Consider the following 18,537-nt stretch of genomic DNA (forward strand, 5'->3'; position numbering starts at 1 on the left):
ATAACAACCAGCTATTAAGCTAAATCTGGCATATTTACATCACAATGACATCCATGATAGCACTGTTCAGCATTTATAACCACTTTATGAACTAGGTCTCTTCAATTTGTGGCCTGCGGGTCAAATCCAGCCCTTTTATGACCTCAATCCAGCCATTTACTCATTTATTAATATGAATAAAGTATACAGGAACACTTTAAATTTTGTTAAGTTAAAACAGCCAAATGTCTACAGTTTCAAGAGTTAATCAACTGCACTTCCATAATTGACCCTTCCTAAGTCCTGACCCTTTTGGTACCTGGATCAACTTTCCCCTTTCCTGTTTCATGTACTTAGATAAGCTATGTGCTAGACGTGTCTTGAAAAAAAAAAAAAGGTTGAAAAGAAAACCACATTTTTAAGATGGTTAAAGGTCTTTGCTATATATAGTCACATCGTAAGATAGCTAATGTTAGCAAAACACTAGTTACCTCACTAATATACATCAATCATTAGCTAGCTAGTTATATCTGGTAGCTAATATTTGCAAAACACTAGCTAACTAGCTAGATAATGTACATCACTCATGAGTTAGCCAGTTAGCTACTTTCTGCCAACATTAGCTAACTTAAGATCTGAATACATTGGCCGCTTTTACAGGTTCCCCATCAACATCTTTTACTCATCTCTTTTTAACACAGATGAGCCAAACATACGCATATCTAAACACAGGAAACAGGAAGTTGACCAGGGTTCTGTGGAGTACCAAGTTTTCTCAACTATTATTGGATCACACAGCAAAAAGAGGCTCAATTACAACAACAGAAGTAAATTTTCATATGTGTGCACTTTATATATATACTGTATATATGTATAATTTCTGTGCACTTTGGAGTGTTTGTTTTGCACTTGGCATTTCCTCAGAGCTTGATCTGGTAGCTAAGAGTAAGTGGTTACAGTGGCGACAGAAGACAAGTGCAGGTCTTTATTTTCCATATTATTTCCTTGCCTTAGCATTTCCTGCTTTCCTACAGAGCGTGAAGAAGTTTTTTTAAAACTTGGGAAAGGTTGTTCTGATGTGATGTGCTGAGGGTGGCCCTGCTAGTATGTCTTGTCTTTAAATACCAACCACGTCCCTCACTTGTGACAATATTGGTAATTTTTCAGCATTTAGCTGCACTTTTGCCCCCGAGCGTTTCTCCTTTTAATGTGCTCCCTCTCAACTCCACCTTTTCCTTCTCTTGTTCTCCTGTGTTGTGTATTCGCACACTCCGCTCACTGATTGAACGCTGTGATGATGTAAACGTGCATGCAGCCAATAATGTGTGATTAGTGACAGAGTCAAAAAAAAAAGTGTAATTATGTAATGCTCTTAATGTAATGCTGATATATTCATATATTCCATCATATGCTGTCATAATGTTTATTAGCTTCAGAACAGTGTTGTGTTTTAGAGCCAGACCTCCTCTGTGACCCCTCCATTAATCTGGACAAGACTGGAATGTCATTATATGTTTAACACACCTCTAATTTGCTGCTGGTGTGGCGACGCTTTGACCTCGGCTCCCCCGTGGCGTCGTTTTCAGCCCTGTCCTCGTAAAGCCTGGACTGAAATCCCTGACATAAATTACATAAACTCAGAGCAAGTTTCAGGCTGGAACTCACCGCTGATTTTTCATCCACATTTCATTCTTCTCTTATTTGCTCATTTGCACTTTCTTTTAGGGCTGCAGCTCATGAATATTTTCATTATTGAATCATCTCTTAATTTCTTTGTTGATTAATCAGTAAAACTGTCTGAAAAATATTTTTAAAAAAATGATGGTAATTACTTTTTTAAAAGCAAATCCACATGTTTGAGAGAACGGGGTCAACTAATGTGGCTGATTATTAGATCTGATATTCAGCATTTTTACAATTATTGGAATGAGTGCTGATGAGATAAATTAATTTAAAAATGTGTTAATTTAGCTCTGATACAGCCACCTCTCTCTGTCTGTAGTTACCCCTCTGTGATCTCACTCAATGTCCTGCCCAAGTGGTTAAGCATTACAAATAATAGCCTATCAACACTGAAGGCTTTTAAAGGTGCAATATGTAAGAACTTGTTTTTATGGAGTTTAAATAAAGCGAGAGAGCTCATGAATACAGCAGGGGTCAAGCCTGAGCTATACTGCAGTTTTGCCTCTTGGGGAACAAAGTGGTGGAAACAGGATGGACCAGGGCTAGCTAGTTAGCATGTCTACTTTTGTAGATGTCTCTCTTATTTCTTCACATCTGGTTAATAATTTCATATAATTCTGATATTTTTACATATTATATCTTTAAGGATAAGTTTAAACATGCGTAAATGCTTTAAACTACGACGTTAAGAGCAAATTTAAGTTTCAGTTTTATTCATTTTTTTCTTTATAAAACTTTGAGGAACTATGCTGGCGGCTTCCTGCACTTTTTAAGATAATGTTGTAAAGGTTTCTATTAATTAAATATTTACTTAAAGGCATTTCAGTGAAGTTTTGTGTTGGATTTTGTATTATTACAAATTCTGACGCCAAGATTTTTGTTTTAATTGCAAATATACCATATATAGGTCCCAAATATTGATTACTGGTTTCCTTGTTTACTTATAATAAGTGTCTGTATTGGGGCTGAAAAGAAACATATCAGTTGACCCCTGTTTGAGAGGCTGGAAACCAGTTACTGCTCACAGTTTCTGTCTTAAAATGTACTGATTATGTTTGATCGCTCGACTCTGTCACTCCTTATCTCAAGCCCCCCTCAGTCGCTTTATCACTTCCTGTCTTTTTGTCTCCTCTTTCTCTCTTAGGGTGTCTCTGTCTCACTTGTCCACAGAGTACAAGTCAAACCGGATTAAAGGCAAATAAGAGTCTTTGAGAATCAGTGAGTGAGAGGGATTTAACACCAGGAACCTCTGGCTTTCTCTTCTCCTCAACTTTGACAGCCTGCAATACCATAACTAAACTCCGTGGAATACTAGTGGCAGCAAATTTACCACCCTGTGATATTTGGACACACTCGCTCACTCCAGCTGCTGTTTCATCTTTTCCGTCTCCCCCCTCTTTTTTGCAAGTCTGGCTCCATTTTCATTATTTATGTGGCGGTTTGTGTTGTAGAATTGAAGTCTCGCTTGGATGACGCTAGCTCCCGGGTTAACCTCGTTATTTTATGAGACTGTGCATAACTGTCAACATGCATATAGTATATAAGACACACAAGCACCATGAAAACTGTCGACATCACACCCGTCTTAAGGTGCAGTGAACAACATCATCTCCCTGGTCAGGTATTACAGGCTCCAGTAGTGAGTAAAAGCTCCCCAGACCCGGTGGAGAAATTACAGTGAGTAGCATCAAATAAAATGTTTCCAACTCACTCACCATGACCATCCTGCAGGAGTTATGGCGTGGAGCGCTGCGGAACGACGCCCCCCTGGGTGCGACGTGGACGTGAGGTGGAGGCACCGGGGGTCTGGGCTGCACGGGGCCAGGGGAGAGGGACAGGGTGAGAGACAGAGGGACGGGGTGGCTGAGGTGAACCGGAGGGCACTGGGGCAGCCTGCGCAGGCTGTGGGAGGGGTAGGGGGCCGGCGGGAGCACCGCCTCCGACCCCCGGTGAGGAGGCTGCAGAGAGATGAAAGCCAGACGAGTCAGTCGAAAGAGAAACCGTCTGCTTCCGATCAGAAACAGTCATGTTACGCTCCTCCTCTTCCTCTGCCACTCTTCCTGCTGTCAAATCAATGTGTAAATCAAATGCTCCCACTTGCCTGCTCGCTATACCCCAACTCCTCCTCAGATAAGCAATCAAAAGAAAAAGATTAAGACTGTCCCATACGCACCTGCCTGGCCTCATTCAAAGGTGGACACATCCAAAGAGCCCACACACACACTCCCAATGAGACAGATCAGACACACAGGAGAGCCTAGTATGTAGAGCTGGTGTATGGAAACCTGTTTCTGTGTGTGTGATCAACAGACCTGGAACTTGTCTGCAGATAAGCTGGAATACTACAGGATCCATCAGCCTCATTTTTTTTAATGCACATTCATGACTGTGTGCTGAAGTACGTCTGTGATTCTGAAACCTTTTTTCATGTTTTCAGCTCATCTTTTTCTTGTGACGGAGATTTTTCAAGATCTTCTTGAAGGAATTTCTTCACACTCAGTACAAACATCCACTTAGACTCAAGTATGAAGTGATTCGTTTTGGTGGTCAAAGGCCATAATTTCAAATTTTATTTCAAAATGTCGACTTTCTATCTCATGATAACGACTTTTTATCCCACAATTCTGAATTACCATGGGGGTGTTCTTTTTTATTTTACTGGCTGAAATGGGCTTCCACACTCGGCCAAATGTGCGCAGCTCACAAACGCGCAGTGTAACACGTACAAAGGCACGCACACATGCACACATACGGCGGCTTAACACAGCTCCCAACAACTGGAAAATGACCTCACCTGCACTGCGCTTACATCAAACAGCCTTACATCCTTTCTCTTCTTACAATTGACCCCAAATGAAAACCACATGCGACTAACTGAAAACACCGATCTCATGCTAATGCACAACAGCTTGCCTCGCTCACGCGGTGTGCCACCATGCAGCGCAAATGTCAATTCTGACACAGCTCCTCTTCATTTCAACACCCCTAACTCAATCGATCACAGGTCTCTTTCCATTACAAAGCATGTCAGGGCAGCAATAAAGTAGTTAAGGCTCATAGTGATGTAGGCACACAAGTCATTACAGCGAAATCCCTGCTCTGTCTTGCAATTATCACTAACAGGATGACTTTATATCTCAAATAAGCCACTGCATCAACATTCTTCATGTGGGGAACACACAGATAAATCAATTTCTCTCCTAACAGGCAGCTGTTAATGACAAGAACTGTATTCAAGTGTTGTGAACACAATGCTTGCGCTGTTATCACTACCTCCTCCACATGTCCACATAGAGAGGGATGATTTAATTGGATTTGAATGAGCTGCCATTTGTGTGAAAACAACATGTCAATCCTGCTGAGAATGATTTGTCAAGAATATTACACAGCACGAATCATCTGCCGGTGATCCTCCGTGCAAAAGTCTTGTCTGTCTGCATAAGATGTGTAATCTGTGTGTTTGTAGTGCGTCTGTCAAGCGAACACATCCAGTGTAGTGACCTTGAAGATGGTGGCGCTGTGCGGCAGAGGCGGGGCCGGTCGTGATGGAGATGTCGTGCTCACTGATGGAGGCTGGTTAGGAGCGGAGGGTCTGCTGATTGAAGTGCTTACGGATCTGGAATATAAAGAAGAAATTACATACTATATCTCCTCTATGACATTTACAAATTATTTAATTATTATGCTCTGAGGAAAAGCACCTGAGCTTCTCAATTGGGTTCTTTTTACTGGTGAAGAGCAGCCCCAGAAGAGTTTTTCTCTTGATGCAGATGATCAGTCCGGCCCCCAGGACAGTGAGGAGAGCCACCAGGATGCCCACTGTTAGATTCCTGCTGTCTGCTCAGAAACACACATGGAAACAATGCACAGTCTCAGAGTCAAAGGTCTTCTAACACTGAAGATGACAGTCAGACTGTATCTGTAAACATTTCAGCAGGCCAGTCTTTCAATTTTTAATGTTTTTTAATGTTGTAGTCTGAATTTCTCTACAGTTTTCTGCAAAGAAAACTATAGTCTAGTTGAGAAAACCATTAACTTTGTTCCTGAGCATGAGTCAGTGTTGATATATTACTGTTGAAATGCACACACATTCCATGTCCAAGACCTATAACATGACCTAACCCAAAGAAGAGTAAATCAACTACTTTATGTGCTTGGGTTGCAACCGTTGGCTTGCCTGCTAATCTGATGGGGCCGCTGTCAACGCTCCCTCCAAAACCTGTCTTGTCGCAGAACGGAGGCGCCCAGTGAGCCTCGCAGTGACAGTTCTTGTTGTTGTTGCACACCTGCGGTATATTAAAAGGACAATTAAGTGTTAGATGAGCCCAAAATGCAGTCATCAGCTTGTCTTTTTATGCCCCGTTTGAGTATTTGCCTAACACCACCCTCATTTAATATGCAGCTCCTGCGCTCATCAGGCTGCAGTGAATACACTTACAGGTGATAAATGAGTTGTGTTTATGCAACTGGATGCAGACTTGAGTGACAACATTTGCAGCCCTGGTGTTGATTTCATTATGGATTAAACAGTAACACTTTCTATGATGCCCATTTCTATACTGCATTATAAAACATGCTTCTAAGAAATTAGAATGTGATTATAGCACTCTATAATTATAGTTATAACCACTGAGACATATTCAGAATTCAGAATAGCACATTATGAAGCAATTACTTATAAGATCACTCACCGACACTTTTTGGCAAAAAACAATGTATTTTAAATCTCATAGTTGCAATATAATATGACCATTTTTTATAATGGATTATAATCACTGCAGTAATGTATTATAACATAATTACAATGTATTACAGCAGTGAAATGTGAATGCCCATCATTCAACTTTTTGTCATAAAATGTTTCTGACATTAATTTTGCAATCTTTTGTATGTTGTTCTTGCAAAGATTTTTTTTTTCACATTACTTAAAGCAAACAATGACCACTTATAGTGACTTATAACCAGTGTGTAATGCATTTTTTCTGCCAGTACCTCAAGGATTTCATTACTTTACATAAAGCACCCAATGACCTCAGAACATCATTTGAGAATCTGGAATGAGTGAATGTTTGGGATGTTTGCTTGAGAAATAACTTTAAACCATTATCAAAATGATTCTTAATGAATTTTCTGCTTGCGTTGTTCAGCACGCAACACCACAGTCAAAAAATACCCAAGATGCCGATGCTCTACAGTATGTGCTGCATGTAAGCAGGCAGAGTCAACCGCCAGCCCGCGCTGCTAGACTCCACATGGCAAAGACATCTGGTATAAAAACCAGAGCAGACTTTCTGCCTTATACCACATTTTTTTTTATCTGTCTCTGTATTGTCTTCCTGTCCTGCAGAGTGAGGGAATAGTAAAGTCTAAGAGGATTCCCCAGCAGGGTAATGTGGAGCAGGTGAGGGCCTCTTTCCAAGTCGACATCTTGATCTAATCTGTGCGTGCCGAGGGTGCCCTGTCTCCTTGAGGAGCAACATCCTTTTATTTCTGTGAGTAAAACAGTCCTCGGAGCTTTATGGATATGTCTTAATTGGAACTAGACAAACAAATATGACCGTATAATAACTGGAGATGTTTCATTTTAAGAGACAGTAAAAGCTGTTTCCTCTGTAGCTTTGATTAAGGAGCGACTTAAACCGGTCACAGTCAAAGACTCTGGGACCTACCAGCGAAGTTAAGGGCAATACCACAAAGCCACATATTTCATCTCAAACAGGACCACCCATAGACGTTTGATGGGTGGCGTTTAGGAAAAAAATCCAATATCCATGTTCGCCGGCTCAAAGTCAAACTGTGTGTCACCGCTCCTGGCGTTTGGTCAAATAAAGCCTGGCCTTCAGATTTCAACACAGTTTTTGGGACAAGGACGGCTGCCCGGGACTATGATGAATGGCACTTAAAGCTGAGCATAAATGAAGCCATTATATCTAATTGATTGAACCTTTCAGCATCCAGAATGATTGATTGCGAGGCATTGTAACGGTTCCCTACCCACCGTATACGGGGCATTTTGAACATATTACAGGGAAAAATGAGCTTCTGTGTGAGGGGGGATGGAATATTAAGTAAACAACTAATCTGGGTGGAGGTTGGTTTGAGACGGACAGCTATCACATCAATGCCCTTAAGTTTCAAATTTAAGTTTGTCCCTTAAGGAATATATCTCCCTTAGCTGAGGGGTTCACATAGGCAAGTAGACAACCTACGAGTCCTTACGAGTATTTAGACCAAGGCTTTCACAGCAGTTACTGCCATAATACAACACGTGCACTTCAGTTACCACGGTACACTTATATAACGACAATAATTATAATAAAAATAGAAAATGTGGCATGACATAAACAGCTGTGAGAAATCTGCAGTGAACTGCAACGTTGAGGAAGGAATTGGACAAACATTGACAGGAGTCGACAAAAACTAGTGAGTTTCAATAAATCCCTTAAAATTTTCTGAGGAAAAGGGTTTATAAGCAATGCATCAGGAAATACTTAGTAGTGAAGGTAAAACATTCAGAGATTAAATGGTTTTCCCTGAAAAGAAAATCCTTAGAGTGATTTTATACAATTCTTTTTTCCTAAGGTGAAAATTTAAGGGCAGCCTTAGCCTAAGTAGTTTTATGCAACCGCGTTCAGAACAGTGAAATAAGATGAAAGGTGCTGTACTCACCCCTCGACCGCTGCACTTGGCTGAGCACTCATGCACACCAAAAACACTGACGTTCTGGCACTGACGATTCAGACACATCTGAAGCAGACAAAGACATTAAAAATTGACAGTGTGAACTCAAAGAGCATTTCAGTAAAAAAAACCTTTAATCTTTCAAAAGAGAAGACCAACAGATCCTGCGTTCTATTCCTTTTAATTTACCACTGACAAATTAAAACAGCACAGCATGAAATATAATTCTGTTAACAATGGGACTTTTTAAAGAATGCATTAAAGTTGTTTTTTAAAAATTGTATGATGTGGACTGTGGGCTCCTCTAAGGTACCACACCCAAGTATATCCAGGCTGAATGTGAAGATGAACTTGGCAGCACTGGGCACACACAGTAATGCCAGAACCCTTGACAGATGAGGGCTGAAGCTGGATCCTCCTTTAGGGTGGAGGCTCACAGAGAAGTAAATTAGTCTAAATGGAGAAACTGTATCACTGAAGTGACCAATGGCTGAATTGATGACCGCTGGAAGATGCCAAACAGACTGAATAATGGTAAGTCAATTAAGTGTCTGAGGTTGTGTGAGTCTGAAATGACAGGACACACCCTGAAGAACTTCTTCAGAACATCTTAGTCATGGTCTGTCACTCCACATCACTTTTTCCTCTCGTTTCCCAGCATTTGGGCAATACTGCATATTTGTATTGTATTTTCACACAGTCTTACTAATAGATACCATTGCTATTTAACAGTGGCGGCATTCAAATGCTTCACTTAAAGGACAGATTCACATTTTTTCAAGTCCGTCTTAAATCAAGGCTCACTTGCCAACATGCAGTATGCACTGAGATGCTTTTTGGTCGCAGAATTGGCTAAACGGGGGACAAAAACTGCAGTCTGGGGAAACACAAAGAGCAAATTCGAACTGCATATCCCTGACCACAGCACAGCGGGACAACTGCTTTATCCAAATGTGTAAGAAACAAAACTCTGCCAACAAAAGATATGCATGCACATGGCTTAAATCACACCATTAAAAAAATGTGCTGCAATGGCTGGGGAAAGTTAGGAACTCTATTATACATCAGTGTCTGTTAGTCTGCTTCTTAGACACAACAGCAGAAAATATACATTCAACTGCATCATTTCATTACAACATCTACTGTTTTATGTGAAAGATTAGTGTTGTCCAACACTGTTAAACTGTTCAAATATGTAGTATGCAAAAACTATCAATAAAAAAGATTAAAGAACATGTGAGCCTGTTCTTTAAGGAGGAATACAACAATGCAAAAATAAATAAATGAATAAAATACTCGGTTATAAACAGAAAGTTCTTGTTCCAGTCAAATTCAGTTAAAAAATAGAACTCAAAACTGTAAAGGAACTCATCATGAAGCCCTTTTGATCATTTTGTTTGCACGTGTATCTGTACTAACAGCATTAACCGTCACAGGCCTCAGCTCTCACCATTCCATCTCCACACTTGGTCCCCGTCAGGACCAGGCCGGGGTCGGGCATGTCATCACCCAAGTAGACATGCGTCCCTCGGCACAGTATCCTTCCCCCTTCCTGCAAGGGGATGTTTGTTTCTATGGAAACAGCGTTGGTACCAATTACTGGGCGGTTAGCTCCTCCTTGACACTGGATTTTGCCACATTTAGCATCTCTGTAAACAGAACGAACAACAGGGAGAATAACACTGTGATAATTGAATAACATGTCACTCTTTTCCCAAATGTGTATATATGCAATTATTTTTCTCTCACTCTTGCTGTCCAATTAGGGAAACTCCAGAACAGGCAGCTTGTTTGTGCTGTTTGCAAACCATAACCTGCTGTATGTCACCAAGTGACTGTAACTAATTATTATTTCCATTGGTTAATGTTTAATTTATTGGATTAATGATTTAGTCTGTGTATGTTATATATGTATATTCATATACATTTTTTTCCTTGTTTAAATATATTTACTTGTATACATAATTCATTTTGTCTCTTGTGTATATGTATATGTTTTTCAACCTATATTTATTTTTTTTTTTTGACTTGCTTGCAACATTTAATGTTATGCCTGTTAAGTGTCTCTTTTTACTGAGAATGTTGTGCCACTGGGATGGAAAGGTGGGTTTTAATGTTTGTTCTGTTTATTCAAAATGAACAAAACACCAATAACCATAGTATTGAAAAGAAAAACAGTTTAGTCTATAAAATTATTATTCAGAAAATTATGATGAAAACTCATCCCAAGTTGACAGAGCTCTTGAAATTGCTTGCTTCGTCCGACCAGCAGTCAAAAACACAAATAGATGGAAGCAAATTCTCAATTTTCAGAGGCTGCAATCAATCTGAAATGTTTGCTTTTTTTTTTTTTATGCTTTGAGCGGCTGATTGTTTCAGCATCGGTCAACCACATCCAACCCAGCCTCCAGCATGGTCAGTTCATACCAAGGACGATTTTTTTTTACACAGAGTAACTACGGCATACGTCCTTCACTGTATTCCTCAACTGGCAATTAAATGCAGTCGTGGGTTTCCATAGAAACATCAGGTCTTTACCGTGTTTCACATTTAGCGAAGGAGCCTTTGGAGTCCTTGCCACAGTTGCCATAGGGGTCTCCTGCCGAGTTGACCCTCTGAAAGCAGATGCCCGGTGCTGGCTTTGCTCCTGCGAAACACAATGAAACTCATTAAGAAGCCGATGACGACAGTTATTGAACCACTCACGGGCATTGTGGGCCGGCGAGGAGGCCTTTCGCATACCTTGGCCCCACAGCGTGATGCACTGCTGCTCGTGCGTCTGGCAGATGCCGTTGTAACAGTAGCCGTCCACGTTGTGGCAGGCGTGGCCGTCGTGCAGGTAGACGTTGGAGGGGCAGTGAGGGCTGGTGCCGGTGCAGAACTCGGGGAGGTCACACGAGTTACTGGACTCACGACACGGGGTGCCTGCTGGCTTCAGCTGCACTCGAATGTTGACAGTAAGCAACAGTCGTTTAGAGAAAGACTTTAAGTAGAGCTTAGACAGATATACGGTGAGCTGAAAAGAGCTCTGGAGAAAAATAAATTTAAGGTGCTGATTTATATATGATCATAACTGCAGAAGTCAAAAGTCATTAATAAATTTATACAATGTGATGAAAAGTAATTTGCTTCTGTGTTTATTTACCTTTGTATTAATCCCTTTATTTATTTACCTTATGAGTAGATGAAAACTAAACTTAACTAAACTTCACGTATAAGTCAGTCACTGTGTATCAACCAATAGGTGAAAAGTTGACCCCATCACACAACAGCCTCCTCGTTTGCATAATGAAGCAGAGATGTACAGAAGCTTATTGCATTTACTTGAGAAATTAATAACCATTTTTCTGAATTACAGAGATAATTTTTCATATAAAAAAATGCTGTTTTTCTATAAAAAAATGTGATAATTTTTCATGTAAAAAATAGTTGGCTCTGTTTTAAGAATTAATCAGATAATCTTTCATGTAATAAAAAACTGAGTTTTGTCTCTCTGAACTTATTTTTTAACATAAAAATCTCAATTCAGAAAAACAAAGAAAAAAAAACTGAAAGCAATAAGCTCCCATAGAATTTGTAAAGAAATATGAAAAGAGAATCCAGAAAGATATAACTTTGGGTAAATAAATAAAAAAATGAATAATTTTAGTAAATAAAATGGAAAATTTCAATTTGTCACATTTTATAAATCAGTGAATGCCAACATTTATTTTGAAAATTATTTTAGGTGCATTTAGTGATATATTGAGTCATTTATTTATGTCTTTATTTTTGAGTTTTACTTATGATCCTCCATACTGATTTAATATTAAGCTGATCAGAGAAACTATCTTTATGTCAAGATGTTCTATGTTAAGATGTCAGTGTCATGGATGGCTTTTGAATAAACTTCCTACCTGACAGTCCTGGCAGCACTGTCCATGTGCACAAACAGCGTCCCCCTTCAGAGTGCAGGTAGTAGCATTGCAGCAGGGATTCATACATTCCTTCAGACGGACAAAGAAAGGAAAAAGAAGACAAGCAGAGAAACAGAATGTAAGTGAGGGGGAACAAAAGTAAAGAAGAATTTACTCGGCACAAAGAGATCGTATTTCACCTCGGAGCAAATGCTCAGACTTTGTTATCAGAGGGGATGCAGCCCTCGCAGAACTGTGTTCTATAGCAACTGAAAAAAACTGGAAGAGAAAAGGAAACAGCAGTTTCTCGTTCTCTAGAAACAACGATGTCTCCATCTGACAGGTCTTACAAGCTCATTTAGGCCCCTGGACCTTTGGTGGACGGTGAAAGAAATAGAAAAATGAGGAGAAGGGAGAACACTGCAAAAAATCCCCTCAACAAACAAGCAAAATATTGAGTAATCTAGACAAACTGGCTAGTATTAAACAAAAGACTGCCAATGTTGGATAAGCAAAAGATTTGACAAGACTTTAAACTAATATAACAGTCAAATCAAACTTGATATATAACTTGACGTAAGTATAACTCAGGATAAAGGTTCTTGAACTAGACTGTTTTTTATTTTAGCTCAGTGTAGGAATTCACATTCTGACAGAGGATTATAGAAAAGTATCTGAAAAGAAGACTCGGATTTTTCTGCATCTGTGCATAAGGGCGAGGAGCTTCACCAGCAGGTTATAACACACACCAATATCTACACTGCTGTCCCCCAACTACCCACACAACTTCTGTGCAGGTGGGAGAACACAACACAATGACTGTCACAGTCCACAGTCAGGATTTATATTCACGTGCTTCCCAGTTTTAAAATAAGGCTCGCTCATTTATCTGAAATCCAAATATAGAATTTACCCACTTACTTTATATATAGTATAAAGTCATTTTGTTTGTTTTGTTTGTGAAAACCATGTTATCAACCTCTGGGACTTGATTTTTTTTTTTTTTTTATTGAATATCTTACTACCCCAGGACCTGCCGACATCACTGTCGGGTGTACTGCCATGTTTCAGAAGTGGCGGACAAACAAAATAGCGGCTCTGGATACGGCTTTGTGTTATGCATGAGTTTCACAGCCACCACAGGTTCTCTTATAGGGCTTTTCTAGTATCACTTTTGGTCGCGGCAAACTTTGTTTTTAAAAGGCTGTTTGTGTTCTAGCAAAATATCTTTGAAGCTGAGTTTCTCTCTCTTGCGTTGCAGTTTGTACTTTTAGGTATCTGCTTAATTTTACTGTTTCATTTATACTTTCACCTGGATAGGAGTTGTTTTAGTTGCCTCTGATGGAAATCAACATTTTGTGATTTTGCTGCTTTAAAACAAAAGCTTTTAAATAAAAATTACAGGAAATGAATTGTGTTTATCTGCTGTTTTACAGCTGCTACACTCAAGACGAGGGTGTCATCAGTTAAAACAGATATCTTCAAGTCCTGTTTTGATGGAGATGCAAATCCTGCTGTGCTGGTTTGATGTGCCGAGTCAAACCGAGTCAAGCCAAACCGGCACATCTGGATGAAAAGGGGCTCTACACGCTTGGAACAAGATGCTAGATGCCAGTAAATTCTACACATTGGTCCTTTAAGTTACCCTTTAATAATCAAATGTAGAAGGTAGTTGATAGGATCATTTATCTTGGACAGTGACAAAATTTAATCGACCCCAAATAAGATATTTTTAAATAGCCCTGTTTTGCGGTGCAGAGAGACAACAGACACACAGTATCTGTACCATCCCTGTAACATCTCCCATCTCACCATGGAGACCCATCTGTTTCATGTTAGCCTTTATCACGAGCCGTGCCCTGCACCAATCAGCACATCTCTGCCTTTTGATAAAGAGGAAAGCTAGCTTTCAATCAGGGCTCGGTGTAGAAGATGTGTATGCGTGTGTGTATGCATGCTTGTGCATGTATGATTTCACACAGAGGCAGGCCGACTGGACCCCCGAGGGCCAGCTCTCTGCCTCTTGCCATTAAGCGGCGGTCTGAACAGACTGTACAGCCGAGTGCAGTAAGAGTTGGGAGGAAGTAGATGGATGGAGCTGGCAGGGGACACAGCTGACATGATGGCCCTTCCAGAACTTCTTTCAGCCTGAAGACCATTAAGGGCCTTTCCCATGGTCCCCGGGGCCAAAGGAGGCGGAGGAGTCGCGCTGAAAAGAAGTAGCCTGTGATTGTGAGGAATAGGACCCAGGCTTTTTAATGAGGCTTTTTAATGGCGGAGAGAGGTGCTGTCTGAGCACTCTGATCTGGCCTGGGTTGGCATGACGCCGCTCAGCTCTGTGGAGAGCTTTATTATCGCTGCTGGCTCAGGCCTGCGGGGCTTATGTCAGTTCTTTGTCTTCAAGGACAAGGCCACTTTCAGCCTGACCCTGGCTGAAGCCCGAACAGTTCACAAACAGACTCACTGGGAATAAAGGTGTAAACAAATCGCGAAAGACAACACAGCGTTCTCCCACGTAGACTATTATATAATTCAAAACATCCTTTCAAGCCATAATAGATGGCTACTTCATATTTCATAATTCTGTTACTGTCAGTCTGCCTCTGCTGATTGTCAGTTGCATCATGATTGACTGTTTTATCATCCCACAGTCGCAGCAGTTAGCAACGTGTGCCACCATTACGTATGTGCATGCCAATGAAGATTCATTTAAATAATTCACCAGTTGACAGGGTGAAGCTGTCAGCCATGTTTCCTCGCAGTGAATCGTATCATGATCAGACACCCCTCCACCCAGACACCTCTCAGTGCATATAGAATGAATAAATTCACACTTGTATCTCAAAGCTCATTTCCTGAAGCCTGTGTTTGCATTACCAGAACTCTGAGCTTCAAAACCGAGTAGAACTATTTGTTTTTACTTTGGTAAATGCTGGTTTGTGCCATGCTTCTGTCAGGAAGAGCTACAGAAACCCCCACAAGCGTGTCTGCTTATTTCATTTCTCAAATGTTGGAAATGTAATTAACAATTTAGGGTAGCAATTTAGAAAGAAATTTCAATTTTGGCAGAAAGGGGCATAAAACGAGAATGCCAATTAGAACTGACCCTTTGCTTAGCTTCTCCTCTGAACGGCAACTGTCCAATCAGAGACCGACAACTGTAACCAGGCACCAAAGGCCTGTCAAGGTTTGTGTTTCTCTACATGGTGACGCGCTGTGCAGGGGGCTCTAAAGGCTCATCTCTTTCCGTGCAAAAGTAGACACATCCTTTTCAAACAACGTAACCGTGACAGTAAGTTTGAAAGGTAGCGTCTTTTTTGTAGGCTTTCAAAAATGTGAAACACAAGCGCACACATGAATGGATTCAACTTGGTCTTTATCTGTTCTAACATGAGGTGTACGCATTAGCATGACCAGCTAACTAGCATAACATTACCTCCAGCCAAACTTGTGTCTGATACCACTCATGACTTATTCCCACCAGGGGTGAGATTGGGATTTGTTACGTGAAAGGTTTGGGGAGGTGGGTGTGGGCTGGTGCAGAATCAGATCTATGATGATCCTTCGCTCTCTGGTTCGTTAGCTTAGCTGTTATCGCGGCTCTCTTCCTTGGGTGATCACAGTTTGGCTGGCCTGGCTGGATGACTGTCTTAAAGTTTGCTGCACTTAATCTAGTCCTTGTGCTTCAATTTCTAATGTTAATGAGTGTATTTCTATTGTCTGTCATATACATATACATCTGATATTCCACTGTTCGACCAGTGTTTGTGAGATGTAGCTTTAGCCTCGTTCTTTTACATTAACGTTATATCATGTACAGGACAGTTAGGTAACATTACATATTTAAGACCCTTTTACAGGGTTCTTGCTTTGAAATGTGTCAGATGGAAATATTGCAAAATTAGCTGGAGACGGACTTCTCAGCTGACTCGAGGAGTTTAAGCACTAGCGTTAGCTTACATTAGTTACGCTTATGACATCTGCTAGGAAGAGTCACCATTTTAGCAGACAAAATCCACTGTCGTCAGCTCGAAACGAGAAGCTGCTGTCTCTGTGGAATAAAATACCTAACATTAGTGTTTCAAAAATTACCGCCAATGCATATCTGCAGTGTGAGAATGGAAACTTGACAGACGTAGCAACGGTCACTGAAGAGGGCGCGGCTTAATGAAGGGTTAATTCTATGAGGTCTGGAGGTAAAAACACTTTGTTCAACATGACTATAGCACTCTCACCTCAAGCTCTCCACAGTCACACTCCTCTCCCTCCTCCACGTAGCCGTTGCCACACTTCTGCCCGCCGTAGAGCACCTTGACCTCAGGCATGTTGAACAGACACATCCCGACGCCTTTTTCAAAACTGGCCGTCAGGTCCTTCTTGCTGCAAGTGCTGAACACCGTGGGGAACGGATACCTGTGAGTGAGAGAAATATTTTGTGAGCGACACAAACAGAGAGACCAGAGGAAGACCACTGAGATCCCCCACAAGGGCCCTCTTCAGTCTGATGTAATCAATGCTAATTGCTGCTAATCAGAAAATCAATTAACCACTAGAGCTCAACAACTTCTCCAGAGCTCCATCAGCATGCGAGCTGCACAGGGCCCCGGTGACTTCTCCCTCCACGGAGAGGAGGGAGATCTGATAAGACATATTTTATGAGACAGGGGATCGTAAAAACTCAAACCAAAAAGTGCTTCCTTCGCAAGACTTGCAACACCCATAAATTTGGGAGAAACGGGGGATGGTGTGTTTTTAATATTGTTTTTGGAGCGGACGGAGAGGGTGGTCTGCTCCGTGGGGAAAGCACACAGCCCAGGGCTCTGTCTGCCAAAAGCTTTGTTACAGACCTCATGTGGTTTTATTGAGCTTTTCTGTGATAATATAGTGCCTCAGATGACCGTGTGTGTGTGTGTGTGTGTGTGTGTGTGTGAGAGTGAGTGTGTGTGAGTGAGACGCTCGCATGAATATGTGCAGATTGTATCTTGTTCTCTACAGTATGTGGCTCTTGATAAAAAAGCAGCATATGAGGTTTTTAATACCTCCACCCACGCCGTAAAATTCAGCCTAACAAGGCCAGAAGGGGCGAATCTGTACGCAATATTCACACTTATATCACACTCACAAACCATACTTCTCTTTGTACACAGGGATGAGTGCAATATGTGGGAGATCAAGGTCAACTTAGATGCCCAAACAGGCTCAACACACACAATAGGTAGAAACCAAGAGAGACACAGCTTAAACCACTAACTCTAGTGTTTCTTTTGGGTTGTCCATCCATCTGTCCATCTATCTGTCTATCTGTCTATCTCATTTTTGTGATATCTCAAGAATGCCTTGGAATTTTTTCAAACTTGGCACAAATGGTCACTTAGACTCAAGGGTGAACTGATTACATTTTTAGCGTTGGGTCCTGTTCACATCTGTAACTGATACCAGTACCTGGAATTCAGTACAGGTACCCAAAATTGTACTTTACTCTCTCTGTAATAACAAAAATGTAATTCCTTTGGTAAAAAATAGGTTATCAATTTCAACAATGTCATTTAATTCAAATAAAATCCCTCTCTGTCTCAAACCCGTCCCCACAACCTGTCAGTCTGTCACCAGGGCAACTATTTGATCAGTTATAGCCTAGTATTGCTGTTTTACATAACTTGAGACTGTACCAAATACAGAAAAAAAAGTTGTGTAATTTATTAGTTCCTGACTCTGGGAAAAACAGTGAACCTTCCCAGTGCAATATCTCACTCTCACTCTCTCTAACCACATCACACACATGTAGGCTATTCTGTGTGATCTCCTTTTGATAACTAATTTAATAACTAGTGTAATATTTTTTTTCACTTCCATTCACCGAGCTTCCCTTGATGTAGACCTCCACTTTGAAAACATTTGCTCTAAGTGAAGACAGCATGTTTCTCAATGGAAATTATTCACTGCAACCATACATGGTAATATATGGATGACTTCAATTTTGCCAAAAAAACAAAAACACATTTAATACCTTTACTGTACTTCACTACAAATATTATATGAGTCTAGACAGACATGGGTGAAAAGTGCAACTTGGCTCGTTGGTGTTAATTCTAGTTTGATATAAAATGTGTCCATAAGATCCAATCATAAGAGCCAATTCACAGCCTGAGCTGCTGTGGCATCAAGATGTAATAAAGTCACATAATAGTCCTTGGCAGCCCTATAAATTGAGCTTGTAGAGGTGTTCATTTGATTGATACACGATTGCTACACACGATAAATGTGGTGGAGCTGTCAATTTGTTTTTCAGCAATAAGGC

General features: G+C 40.7%; 1 protein-coding gene across 1 annotated transcript in view; it reads right to left on the minus strand.

Moving 5' to 3' along the window:
* adam12a (ADAM metallopeptidase domain 12a) overlaps positions 1-18,537 on the minus strand; it is a 108,187-nt gene that overhangs the window by 3,153 nt on the left and 86,497 nt on the right. Inside the window, exons 12-21 of the mRNA XM_084740963.1 lie at positions 16,475-16,652; positions 12,240-12,329; positions 11,086-11,281; positions 10,882-10,990; positions 9,794-9,992; positions 8,332-8,409; positions 5,840-5,948; positions 5,364-5,499; positions 5,164-5,278; positions 3,378-3,620 (exon numbers count right to left, since the gene is read on the minus strand). Coding sequence (XP_084597089.1) covers positions 3,378-3,620; positions 5,164-5,278; positions 5,364-5,499; positions 5,840-5,948; positions 8,332-8,409; positions 9,794-9,992; positions 10,882-10,990; positions 11,086-11,281; positions 12,240-12,329; positions 16,475-16,652 — 1,453 coding nt within the window. The remainder of the gene's footprint in view (positions 1-3,377; positions 3,621-5,163; positions 5,279-5,363; positions 5,500-5,839; positions 5,949-8,331; positions 8,410-9,793; positions 9,993-10,881; positions 10,991-11,085; positions 11,282-12,239; positions 12,330-16,474; positions 16,653-18,537) is intronic.

The sequence above is a fragment of the Lutjanus erythropterus genome, chromosome 17 (assembly GCF_056507025.1).
Source record: "Lutjanus erythropterus isolate fLutEry1 chromosome 17, fLutEry1.hap2, whole genome shotgun sequence".
NCBI classification, from domain to species: Eukaryota; Metazoa; Chordata; class Actinopteri; order Lutjaniformes; family Lutjanidae; genus Lutjanus; species Lutjanus erythropterus.